Below are 13,332 nucleotides of genomic sequence, written 5' to 3' on the forward strand. Positions count from 1 at the left end.
TAATTCCAGTTTCGACTGTGTGCATGTGTGTGTTCAGCAACTCCCATGCTGTATGAAAAACTGAATATTGTGCTTTACCTCTATGGGACCAACTTGAAAATCAATAGATATTTGGTGCTCCCTGATCTCCTTGAGTGCTGCCATAGCGATGCGAATGTCATCCAGGTCTTTGATCTGCCGATTCAGTTTTTTCCCTGCTTCATCAACAAAAGCAAAGATCTGCTCCATCTCTGAGCGATATTTCCTGTTACAGTACAGTCCATAGTCCACCATCCAGTTCTTGGTTTCAGCAGTGAGGGACATCTTCAGGTCCGCTGGTACAAATAATAACGTGTGAGCATGGAAATGGATTGGCTGGAAGTCAATTCTATATTGGTTGTCAAGTAGACTTCTTATCAGTAATTAAGACATTGTCAGTGTTATATTTAATTGAAGAAAGGTAATGACAATAATATAAGTACCAAAGTCAGCTAGTAACAGTTCCAGCAAAGAATTGCAACCGAATCTTACCTGTGAATAGAGCCAAAGCTCCTACAGTAATGTACTCTGGTTCAGAGTTTATTTCCAGCTCTAGATCTCGATAGAAAAGAATCTGGCTCTCAAACTCAGATAGCAAAGGAGTGCCCTGGCTGAACCTGTGAAAAAATAAACCAAAAAAAACCCCACTGACATGATGGTTTGTACTGTTTTCTCTGGCAGTAACTTGATGCACAGAAAATCTGTAAGTTCTTAATGGTAAATGTCAAATATGAATATCAGTCAGTCATTCAGTTTATCATGCCTCCGCATGGTGTCCTCACGGTCCTTTCTCCAGATGTGATGGTAACGGTTAAAACGGTTTAGAGCAGTCATCACTTCCTGCACCAGAACAGGAGTTATGTAAGAAATGGGAGGCATTAAAAATGTAACATTTAGATTTTGTAAAAGTTGACAAGTTAACTTCTCTTCATGGGAGGTCATGGAGCTAAAAATAAAAACGGATCACTGAAAATCACAGTTGTTGTTTTTGTCCATTTACAGTGGACAAAGCTGATGGGAAGTCCATACAGGTTTGGCTAATACTATATAACTGCCAAACGCAATGATATTTTCATGTTGAAATTAAAGGTTGTGTACCTTTTTGGTAGAGCTGATGGATGTGCTGAGAACAGACACTAGCTTGGCTATCTCTTTGTTCTCAGACACACTCTTGTAGTAGTTTCTAGCTTGGAATGGGATGGCCTGGATCACAGATGCTGAAATGTCTGAGCTGCTGCCGTCTGGAAAGTATAGAGAGAGAGAGACAGAATCTATGTTGTGATAGAATGTACAGAGAGTAGGTGGACAGGATGGATCATAAACAGCCTGGGTTGTTCAGAGAGTTGGAATCTTGTACCAAATGTTTATGATGAGCTGGAGCAAGTTAGTGGATATATATATATATAATTATTAATTTTACTTTAACGGGTTTTCATTTAAGAATTTTCTATGCCAATTTTTCAACTGAAAGTTTGTGTTCCTTTAAGCGAATCAATGACCCTGCAACTTTATCATCCTTTATCATTCAGAGCTTCGCATCATTACCTCCGTGGTGGCCAGGGTGCAATGTGACTGAAAGGACTGCTCTATCTGAGTGAGATTTTAAAATGTCTACTCTTTAAATGTCTTCCCTCCAAAGCCACTGACATATTCATGTAATTTCCATCAACACATCTTTATTGGCTCCTAGTCAGATGTGGCTTTGCTCTGCTGAGCTATGAAATAAGGAGATCTGATCGTCAAATAGTACAAGTACTATGGTGCAGTAGCTTATGATCAGTATTCTGGTCTGCATGTTGGAAACAATAGGAATAAATCACTGAAGCCAAAAATAAGTGGTGAGTTCTTGAACTGCTGAGGTTGAGTCACGTAAGCTCTCATGTTCTTTAATACCAGCCAGGCTCCTGTATGTTGTTGCTCCATCCTCTGATTCACTCTCAGAGCTGTCCTGTTTCAGAGCTGCCATCAGTCTTTCATTCATTTTTCTCTGCAAAAGGGAAAACAGGTTTTCTTGGTACATCAGCCCAGAAAAATAAAAACCACATCAAGGTTGGTTGTCTTAAAATAAAAATTTAAACTCATCTTTTTGCTTTAACCTTATGTTAGCAGCTTATTTTGGATTACCATGTACCTCATACAATCATCCTTCCGATGGGTCAGTCTCAGGAGCATACATCCCTTACTTTTCACAAATGATTGTGTCCTTCATCAGATCAAACCCACCTTGGAGATCCTTTCTTTGCTCCACTGGCTGACCCCTTTGCTGACACTGACTACACACTCTACAGCCCGGTTTAGAGCCTGTTGGACCTCTTCCAGAGCTGGAACCATGGTGATGTTAGGGATGGAGAGGGTCACATTTATTCTGAAGATTGCCTGCTGACCGCTGCTTTTGTCACGACTGGGTGAATCACTCTCGGCTACGGGGGGAGAGAAGAATACCTCTGAAACAAAATTATGTGATTCAAAGAAACAGAAACATGAACTCACTAGACATAACAGGCAACGGTCAAACTCACAAGATAGACTTTATGGTACCTGATACACCTTATATGGAGAATGTGGTCAGACAGCTGTACTTGTTTGACACAATTTGTTTTCAATGGGAAAAGGATCTTCATTTATCCCAACTTCACCAAAGCTGTTGCTCCAGTGAAAAATAAACCATATGTAGCTATTATAAGATATGTAGGCTTTCTATTGTGCACAAGGGCTTCAGAATGACATTTCAATCACCCAACGAGCCATATATTTATTCTTAGCACCTATTACTAATAATCCTGAATTGTAGAGATGTGGGGTTCAGAGATTGGAAGACTGCCTGTATCACAATTCATGATACATATTTGTGAAAATATTTTCATCAAGATGGTTATGCAAGACACACCCACGAAATGCATGAGTGAGGAGGTGTGGATGCGCTTCCGTAGCATCTCAAGGGTGTTGCGTGTCAATCTGAGCAAAGCATCCACGTTGCGGTGGTTGAAGTAGGAAAGCAGCTCCTGGGCTTCCTCCTCCATCACTTCCATCAGGTCCCTCTTCTTCTTCTTCCTCACCAAGGGAGAGGAAGGGCCAACGCTGGCAGGAGGGAGCAAGGTGTTTCTGGAAAACAGACGGCCCTCTGAGCGGCCCTCATCTTCACCTGAGAGGCAGGAGGGGACACATTTACAGTGAACATGAACCTACAGTTCCGCTTGACTCAAAGAATTTCAAATGTAAAAGTAACCCCAAGCTCTAACATCACAAATACAAACAGAAACACACACACGAAATATCAATATATAGTTTTCATACATATAATCTTTACACAGGCAAGACATTAGTGAAAGTTAAACTAATTTGGTGTTAAATTTTAATCTCAAAAGGAAAAGGATGTTATACCATCACTGTCAATGTGGTCTATGGTCTTGCTCTCAGCGCAGCTTTCTTCCTCAACCTTCTCCACCTCATCTCTCTGACTGTGGTCAAACTCCAGCAGCATGTTGATCAGTTCATTAGCAGCCTCCTCCACTAGTGAGCTCTTAGTGTGGAGACTCCGGGCTTGTCTTATGCACAGGTCCTATACACATATGTATATGACATGTACATTAATATATGAGGAGTAGTATACAGCAGCATAGCACAATACCAAATTAAAACTCTTTGGTCTTTTATCTGGATAGAGAAAGCACAGGATTGATAGCATAAAAACATGAAAATGACTTGAACACTGGTCATTTATTTTCAGTGAACTTTAATTCAACTCTACATAGAGAACTTTAATGAAGTTACCTGGGCACAAAATCAAATTGTGTCAGCTTCAATTAGTGTCAGTGACCTCGTATTGGACATCCCATGGCACGGGTAGGGATCATTGTAATATATACACTGCTTTTTCTGCAGTGAGTGTCATCATTCACTTTGTTGTGACAACTTAGCAGCTATCCCATCACATTAATAAATCAGGATTGATGACATGCAACCTTGACTGCTAATGAGACACTTGCTTATCAACAAGCAGTTTTCACAAGATCTATAAAAGCAATAGCCTTAATGGATGGCATACTAACATATACGTGTCCAAGCTTCAGTAATGATTAAAAAAATGCCTTCAGAGAATAAAAACTATTGTTTGAGAAGCATTGGAAAGTGTGAAGTGTATTGAAGACTCTTTGCATGTTTTTCCAATTATAGCTGGGAGGGTGGTTGTATGATTTAGAAGGAAGGCTTAGTAAAACTATGACTACACATTAATACAGTCCTTATTTGAAACAGACTATGTATGTATTTACCCTGGTGGTCTGAACAAACTCGTCACAGGTGACAGGTTCATCCTCTGGCAAAACACACAGTGTGGAGCCGCTCATCTCCTGCAGTACTGCTTCGATCCTAAACTCCACCAAGTCATTCACCCTGTCCATCAACAGCTCCAGGTCAACTGGAGAGACAAGAGAAATAGAGGGACACAGAACGGTAAGCATTTGAGGAAGGGAAGGGGAGAGAGAGGTGGAATAGGCAGCAAATTTATAAAGTGAAAAATAAGGGAAAAAAGAGGGGCGGCATACTGACAACACACAGTAACAGCGAGTACGCAATGAATTCATTAATGTAAAATGTGCCAGACGCTGCCAGTGCTGAGTTGCAGGATGTCTTAGAAGAAGAAGACAATTACTTTATTAATCCTTCAAGCGGAAATTCAATGTTCAAGCCCCTAACCCAGGGGCTTGCTCAAGACCACCTTTGTTAGTACCAAGGGAATGAACTGGCACCTCTCCAGCTACCAGTCCACACTCTGTATCTCTAGTCCAAGCTGGACTCAAACCAGCAACCCTCTGGTTTCCAGCCAAGTCCTTACGGAGTGAGCTACTGCCGCCTCAATGTGTCATGTTATGTGTCAGCATTTTGCACATTGATCTAGCAGGATTTTTTTTGCTTACCCAGAGCCTTGTCGATGCGGGCGAGGTACTTGTCTATGTTTAGAGATGTCCAGTTGAGGGAGGTCAAACCTGGCTGTATAGCCTCATCCACCTGTCAAGTCAGTGATTTATGATGATGAAGTTTCTATAGTAGCTGCTGTGCAGAGTCAGTCTCATTTTGTCAAAGAATCACATGCCATATGTTAAATGTTGCTAAGAAAAAGCTGTGTTCTACTACATTTAGTCTTGAGTTAGGGCCTATCACATCACATAATTAATGTAAAACAGAATCCCTTTTGATACAAGTCTAAAATCCTATTCATTTCATAAGCATATTTTTAAAACAATGAACCATGAAAACCAGCCTTTGCTTAAATCAGTGGTTCACAAATGTTCTGGCTTCTGAAATGAAGCAAAAATGTCAGAAAGTAGATAAATTTGTTTAACACAGTCCAGTTAACATTATGACCGTTGGAGTAAAGGAGTTCCTATCCAGTGGGCTAGCTAAAAACATTTCCATTTTGCCATTTCGCCCACACAAACTTCAGGGAATCAATTAAACAATGGCAGCAATGAAATAAAAAGTCACTGTTCAAAGGACCCATTAATTATCTTTACATTAACCAAACGGGGCTGTACTAACATTAAATGGGCCCTATGCATGCACACCAACTGGAGACAGCAAGACTGACACACACCTGTGCTTCAAAGCACATATTCAAAGTGAATTAAAACCTATAAATTTTCTGTCTATTAAAACTACCACATGTAATAATAAAGCAACCTAGCTTCTGTAGCGGACTAAATATGTATGTCACTATTAAATTACTGCAAATTATACTGTGGCTTTTAATATTTGGAGCCCTAAAATGTTCTGTGTTCCACACATTCAATGAATTATTAATCAATATATACACTCAGAGTGAAAATATAAATGAACCAATTAACTGAAATAATTACAATTTAGATCTCGGACAGTTTTTTTTAATATTATATTAATCACAAATGTATGAATACCACTTTCCAATAAATAAAAAAACAACATGCAGGATATGAGCAATAATTTAAACGCAACTTTAATTATATCATAACCGCATCTTACCTTAGCTACATGGGGCATGGCCAGCTGTTCAAAAGCAGTCTGAATCTTAGCCCGCACTCTGGTGTTCTCGCTCAACATTAACTGGAAGGGGAAAGATATTAATGCATTTTGTGTATTCACTCACAGCAGTGTAAGAGAATACTGTAAATACAACTGAAATTACCTTCTTAGCATGGCAATGCTTTTAATGCTCACTGCAATGTTTCTGAATATCAACCTCACTTTTTATATACATTTGTGTGGGGCACAAATACAGTAAGTGCATCAACTTTGTCCCCTCATATTGCATCTTTAAGTTTGTATGTATTTGCAGATGTGTATAACTGTGTGTAATATCCACCTGTAGTCTGTTGTAGTTCTTTTTGAGGCTATCCTGTTTCTGCTGCAACAGAGCAGCAAAGGGTGGGATCTCCAAACTCATCCTTGTCATGCAGTTCGCCTCCCTGATCTGGGTCAGAATCTCTGGGTCAAAGTTTACAAACAGCTCCCCTGTCTCTGGAGACCTGACCAGCAGTGAGGCCTGCAGGCCGACACGGGCATCTTCCATCTGGGTTGGAGGTTTCACAGTTGTTTGGGTAGTTAAGCAATGGTTGTGAGAAAGTACAGGTGAGAGGACATAAAGCAAATTAAAAAAGGAGTCAAATGAAAGGAAATCTAGTGAGAAACTGAAGAAAACACACTCACGTACACATGCGCATTGTATATGCATGCTCATGTGCCAAAATGGTTTGTTATATATTATCCCTTATTATTCTAATGGAAAGTTTCATTATCTTTTTTCTCTCTAGTCCATATCATGTTTCCTCTCTCCGTTTACCTTTTTCATCCATGTGTGATGGTAGAGCATTTCAAACTCCAACAGGACCCTTGCCACCCTGTTAAAGTTCCTGATGATCCTCTTGGCCTCTGGTGTTGAAAGAACTCCTGGATGCTACACAGGAATATAATGGTACTGTATAAGTTAAAAAGAACAATGTAATGACAGTTCTACAGTAAATCAGCAAAAACAACACCTAGGTCCCGCCAAATTTTCCTGTAAAGAGGCTGAAATTCAATATTACCTTTTGAAAGAGATCCATAGGACCCTGGATCCTGCTGGACAGCTGCCGAGCCCACATGATACGACCTGCGACTAGGGGCAAGTCCCGGCCAATTGGGGGGTCCAGTTTCTGCTTCATGTAGATACGGGAGACCATTTCAATGTCCCGGCCGTAGTTCTGCAGAATGCGCTGATACTTCTCATCAATGCCAAGGTCAGGGATGCCAAGTCTGTTTTTAGTGAGTCCAAAAATACAAGTAGTTGTATTTAATCAGAATTCAAAAAAAGACCATTCTCACACATACAAGTGAAATGCTTTTACATACACTACTGAAACACTCTCGTAAAGAGAGCGTGAGAACGTTTCACTTGTATCTACGTGAGCGTTTCAGTTGTGTGTGTGTGTGAGAGCGTTTCAGTTGTGTATGTAAAAGCATTTCACTTGTATGTACGTGAGCTTTTCAGTTGTGTGTGTGAGAGCATTTCACTTGTATGTGTGTGAGCTTTTCAGTTGTGTGTGTGAAGGTAATATTTTCAGTTGTGTGTGTGAGAGCGTTTCAGTTGTGTGTGAAAAGCATTTTACTTGTATGTGTGTGAGCTTTTCAGTATAGTATGTGAATGAGTTTGGTTTCATATGTGTATGTGAGAGGTACATGTATATGCATGGTAATTCTGAATAATGTCCCTAGGGGCACCTCATATTTTCCAGCAATTGCATCTTTTTCTTTAGGTTAAGATCTATTACATTACAGTCACTTGGAAAAACCTCTCTCATGGCATAACATTTTGACTTGTCATAGCAGGAAACACGCTAATAACATCAACAATCATTCCAGTATACGGCAGTAAATCAGTGTTAGTCTGAGCCTGTCAGTGGCAACTGTAAGCACTTTTTTTGGACATTATTTTGAGCTGAGGGAAAACGTTGCAGCCACTGTAGCCAGTTCACGGCTGCCAACTGAGGCCAACTACTGAACAGAATCCAAAACATTTTGTACCTACTACATTTCGACACCGAAATTATCCTTTAGCTACTGTACATTATTAGTTATTAGGTGATAGGATATAGAAATAGCAGACTGAGAAATCTTTGGTTAGATAAATTTACATTGGATGATTAGAAGTTCTAAATAATGGGTTACCTTTCAAATTTCTTCAGCACATTTAGAGCTCTCTCTGTGTTTTGGATTTTTTCAAAGGTGCCATCCATGAAACACTTCAGCTGATTCTGGAAGCAAATACATATGACAAAACATTTTACAAAAGAGAGTGGAGGGAAACGTTTAAATCCGGGGGGGGGGAATCCAAAAAAAGGCTTTTGAGGCCTTACCTACAGTATAATGAGATATGCCACTGGTGATTTCACTTATTGCCTCATTAAGGCTCATTACGTTGTGTCCAGTATACAGGAAACAAAATAATTGTGTGTGTCTGTAATACTTACATGAAGCTCAGAGGTGCTTTTGCAGAATTCCTCATAGTCAGCATCGAAGTCAGTTCTTCTCTGGTCTAGGAAACTGTAACGTTTTTTCTTCATGTTCTGCACAATAGCCTTTCACACACAGGCATACAGTATCACACACACAAGCACACAGTGTGTACATGCATGCATATACAAGTTTTGTCAGTTCTAAATCAAAAGTTTTCAAGCATCATTGTTATGCTGCAGTCAAACCTGAGATGAGAAATACCTCTGTTCTGTCTTTAATGACACTTAAATCCCATTTCCCTGACCAACTGTGTGCCATTACCAAGGGTGTAAAATTTAGTAGGGACGGCAGGCACATGCCCTAGCAATAATTTTGATCAAAACAATTAAATATAACCACTGTTGTGTCAGTCAGCGTCTAGTGAGTGTATTTAGTAAACTAACGGTTACCAGCTCTTGTTCTCTACAAAACTCTAAGTTTTGAAAGATTATGTCCTCTTCCTCATTTGCCTCACAATAGTTTGGTCCGCTGCGTAAGTTTTTCAGACCCTCAGCAACTCCATTTCTAAATATCTCTCGGGGGATGTTTTTGTTGTCCCCACCAACAGTGACATGAAATATCCGCCCTTGGACATCATCACACTGATGTTGGCAACATATCAATCTGGGTTTTAGATAGCAAAGGAGAAACAGAGTGCATACGTAAATGTAACAACTAATCTTGCCTAAAGGTTACCATAATTTATGTATATTAATATTAGTTGTATAATATTAGTAATATGAACAACTACTTTTGAAGTTGGTTGCCTGTTCATATTCCATGCAGTTAGTATTTTCATATTGTTATTAAGTGGTATGTTCAGTGGTAAAATGTAATGTCTATGAATTTTATCACTGCATGCTGTCAATGATGAAAATGAGCCATGCATTGCTAAAAGTTGAAGACTGCAGTGAGACTTTACCTCCCATTTTCCCTGCATGTCTGCAGTCTTTACATCCAAGGAAGCAGAAACAAACAGATGGCTCACATCAATATACTCTCAAGTGAAAACATGTGAACACCCATTAGACAATGTGACGCAATTCAAGAAATTCAAGTGGTATTCTATGACCCAAAGCATTACATTCTGACTATTTCCCCACAACAAGAAACCAATGAAAGGGATAGTAATCTGGCACTGACAATGTACCCACTTGAAACCTGGTAGCCATGGTCTCCAGTCCCTCTATCTTAGAGTCCTGCAGGGCAGAGTAGGTGGAAATGGTGCTGAACATTTCCAGCATCTTATTAAGTCGTCGCTGGAATGTGTCAAACTTCCCAAAAATGTACATCTCACTGAAGTCAAACTGTCTCTCTGAGGGAGTCTGTTCCAGCTTCTCCTTGGTTTTATGGAAATACCGCTGGTACTCCTGGAGGACGTCATTTAACAAAGAAACCACTTTTGATTAGAACGTAAACACAGAAAAACTAGGAGAGATAACTGATTTCGTTATAAGTGACATGTTTTGGCAATAAACAGTATCCAGTACCTGGTTTAGGTGGATGGCAGCTTTGATTTTGTCTGCTACAACTTCCTGAGGCTGGTCCCATATTGAACAAGTGCCATTGTTAGTGATGTAGGCCTTGCAGGCTGTGATCATCTGGTTTGTAACCTGGAGATATTGATGGGTATGGTGTAATGAAGATATGCATTTAGATTTGTACACCCAAACAACCTGCGACTATGCATTGCAGCTGAAGTAGCTAAATATTAGTGCTCATATCATCATGAGCAAGAATGTTAGAAGATCATGGGGACATTTAGTTTAAGTGCTGTAATATGGTTTATATTCTATTCACATCTATTCTTTCATAATTCGAGCCAGTCATTTTAGAAATGGAAATATTCCAAATCCTTTAGTGTATAATTCTTGTTTTTCATGGGTTAACGTAACAATGCTCCTAGTATGCAAACACTGAATGTTTCAATGCTTCATTTTATTCATCCATAACATTAAAATGACAGATCTCTTGGCTCAAATGAAGAAAATTATATCTAGACGGTAGGAAAACAGCTTTGCTGAATCCCATTGTTGATTAGAATATAATCCTCTTTATCATTGTTGCATTGTCTGGAATAGCAGCCACCCCTACCTTGACAAAAAGTGATGTAATCTTTTCAGATGTGTTGTAGTAGCGAGAAATGCTGTGAATCATCCTGATGGCATTGATCAGACCTGGGATTGCATCCACCATTGATACCTGCGGGTGAAACATAAATTATAGCTTGTGAATGTTTGTACAATTTACATACATAATGGCATGCAATTAGACACGTATGACATTGAAACAGTACATTATAAGAGGTATTTGTCTAACATGCCATTGTCAAAACGTAAGGACAGTTGGATACATTACAACATGGATACATTTGCTTTGCTTTTTACGCAGCAGACCACTTCATCTTTAAATAGATTAAAGTATAAAAGTTTTTTTCTTACAGGGTCACTGTTGTAGAGAGGGTCACAAAATTTCTCCAGGCTGTAGAGGTACTTGACATTGTCTTTGGCCTCGTTGGCTGCATCAGTGATTCTGGTGTCCAGTTCCCGCCACGACTAGACAGTACAAACCCTTATTGCATTTAATGTAAGACTGTCACACTGAATATTACAGTCTTTAACATTTTACATGAAAGACTTTTGTAAAAACATTACCTTGAAGAAAAACAAAAATTAAACACTGACATGACGGACAGAGGAGATAGGCAGAATCAGAATTGTCTCCTATGAAGCAAAAAAATAAATAAAATAGAAATAGTATGTAAAGGTGCATCTCAAAAAATTTTAATATCGTGGGAAAGTTCATTTTCTTACATAATTTATTAAAAAAAAAATAACTTTCATATATTTTTTGTTTGTTTTTGTTTATATTTTGTTTGAATCTTGATGATTACGGCTTACAGCTCATGGAAATCAAAACTCCAGTATCTCAAAATGTATGTAATAAAGAATTATAATACAGAAGTGTTGACCTCAGAAGAGCTCCAATAAGATAATTAACTCAAAACACCTGCTAGGATTTCCTAACCCATTAATCTGCTCACAATGAACCTTTCCACGATATTAACATTTTTTGAGATGCACCTGTCAATACAGTATAGTCACTCAAATCTAGCAATAACTGACAGTAATTTCTGACCTTTATGAGTTTAGATTTGGCCATCAAGAGCACACCCAGTACAGCTTTAACATCAGGACTCTTAAGCTGGTCCAGAAGGTAGTTGAAGCGGGACATTCGTTTCTTCCAATGATCCAACTCAGCCCGAGGACCAAGGTCATCAGCCTCCTTTCTCAGCTGGTCACTCTCAGCTAGAACCTGGAAACAGAGGAACTTTAAATCTAATCTGCAGTTTAGCCTATGCTTTCCCTGAATTTCACTTATTATAGTTACTCTTTTTATTGTGGTAGTTTAGCACCCTCCCAGACGGATCTTGAATTAAATTGGGTCATTAACTGTTTGAGTTGTGAGAAACAAATAAGTTAACAAAAGAAAATAAATCTATTGAAATTGTAACATTCTTGAATATTTTGTGCTGCCTAAATACCTAATTCAGCCATACTCAAACTGTATGATAAAAATAATACTTTGCATCTGCCTTTCTAGATAGGTTTGCTGCTTTTCAGAATACATATGCATTTTAAACATGTGTTGCTTCATGAAATATCTAGCACAGATATTAAATATTTGTCTTACACTCACCTATCCAGTTTCACCTGATACATGGCACATTCTGATGCATTTCAAGCAAACTTGAATCTTTCAAATTGTAAAGATAAATAATAACTGTGATAAGTTTGAGGATAACCTCCTACCTGTTACCGAACACGTCTCACCTGTTCTATCTGTTTGATCCAGTCTTTCATGCAGGCCTCTATCTTTTCTGTGGTCTCTGTGCTGTTGGCTGCTGCCATGTAGTCTGATGGGCCTTTCAGCACCCGCAGGTCAAATGTGTCACACTCTTTCAAGGTAACCTGGAGGCAAGACATGACATGGTTTATTTTTGCTGCGCTGTCTATAATTTGTTTTGCTTGTGCATGTGCCTATGTGTGCTCACACAAGCTTCTGCATAACCTTCATTTAAAAGAAAAGCGAAGCTGCGCTCAAAACAGGCTGTCTACCGTTATTTTATAGTTGCAAGACTTGTTAGGTTGCAGTGCTCTAAAATCTGTCTCACTGCTTTAATGAAACACTCTACTGTAATGAACAAAAGTTTACAGATGTTCACACAGCCTTTGTTTGTCTATATTAATCCAAATCAATATGCAGTTTTTGCCAAGCAACATATACTGTAGGTTCCCAAGCACTGACATGGGTGTGTATATTTAAATTAGCTTTTGGTTAAGTACAGCTTTTATTAAATCACAGGCATTTCTTCAATGGGTATTTTCTAGCTGTTCTGAAATAAACTCATTCAATAATAACTTATCCTTGATGTGTCTGTGATCTGTTCCTTACTTTTTCTTGTAGGCTCTCCTGTGCTCCAGCCAAAACAGACACAAAGCCCTCCAATGATGATATGAAGTCCTGTTTGACAGCCTGGGCCTGGGGACTGGCCAGCTCGCCCCAGCCGTGGTTCATCTTCCTCAGCGTGGGGATGAAGATCTCCGAGAGCAACTGCTCCACACTTTTTAACAAACCCACCTCTGTTGTGTCCAACATATTGAAATTTACCTCCTAGAAAGAGATAGAAGTACACACATATCCAAACATCACTAAGAAAAACATCGTGGCAACGTTTTACTGAATCTAAAAACGACCATAACCCCAGTTCTATTATAGCATGAGTGAGGTATCTCACTATGGGGTACC

The 13,332-nt window shown here is 39.2% G+C and overlaps 1 protein-coding gene across 1 annotated transcript in view; it reads right to left on the bottom strand.

Moving 5' to 3' along the window:
• Positions 1 to 13,332, bottom strand: part of dnah5 (dynein, axonemal, heavy chain 5) — a 154,113-nt gene that overhangs the window by 124,955 nt on the left and 15,826 nt on the right. The window contains exons 5-28 of the mRNA XM_046043902.1: positions 12,979 to 13,197; positions 12,357 to 12,494; positions 11,662 to 11,838; positions 10,965 to 11,078; positions 10,618 to 10,725; positions 10,014 to 10,136; positions 9,678 to 9,893; positions 9,446 to 9,472; positions 8,499 to 8,606; positions 8,197 to 8,282; positions 7,077 to 7,284; positions 6,833 to 6,946; positions 6,356 to 6,562; positions 6,016 to 6,096; positions 4,935 to 5,025; positions 4,290 to 4,435; positions 3,400 to 3,577; positions 2,906 to 3,160; positions 2,242 to 2,438; positions 1,912 to 2,005; positions 1,117 to 1,259; positions 782 to 858; positions 511 to 635; positions 79 to 314 (exon numbers count right to left, since the gene is read on the bottom strand). Of these exons, the coding sequence (XP_045899858.1) occupies positions 79 to 314; positions 511 to 635; positions 782 to 858; positions 1,117 to 1,259; positions 1,912 to 2,005; positions 2,242 to 2,438; positions 2,906 to 3,160; positions 3,400 to 3,577; positions 4,290 to 4,435; positions 4,935 to 5,025; positions 6,016 to 6,096; positions 6,356 to 6,562; positions 6,833 to 6,946; positions 7,077 to 7,284; positions 8,197 to 8,282; positions 8,499 to 8,606; positions 9,446 to 9,472; positions 9,678 to 9,893; positions 10,014 to 10,136; positions 10,618 to 10,725; positions 10,965 to 11,078; positions 11,662 to 11,838; positions 12,357 to 12,494; positions 12,979 to 13,197 (3,468 nt within the window). The remainder of the gene's footprint in view (positions 1 to 78; positions 315 to 510; positions 636 to 781; positions 859 to 1,116; positions 1,260 to 1,911; positions 2,006 to 2,241; positions 2,439 to 2,905; positions 3,161 to 3,399; positions 3,578 to 4,289; positions 4,436 to 4,934; positions 5,026 to 6,015; positions 6,097 to 6,355; positions 6,563 to 6,832; positions 6,947 to 7,076; positions 7,285 to 8,196; positions 8,283 to 8,498; positions 8,607 to 9,445; positions 9,473 to 9,677; positions 9,894 to 10,013; positions 10,137 to 10,617; positions 10,726 to 10,964; positions 11,079 to 11,661; positions 11,839 to 12,356; positions 12,495 to 12,978; positions 13,198 to 13,332) is intronic.

This window comes from Micropterus dolomieu, linkage group LG03, assembly GCF_021292245.1.
Source record: "Micropterus dolomieu isolate WLL.071019.BEF.003 ecotype Adirondacks linkage group LG03, ASM2129224v1, whole genome shotgun sequence".
Lineage (NCBI taxonomy): Eukaryota > Metazoa > Chordata > Actinopteri > Centrarchiformes > Centrarchidae > Micropterus > Micropterus dolomieu.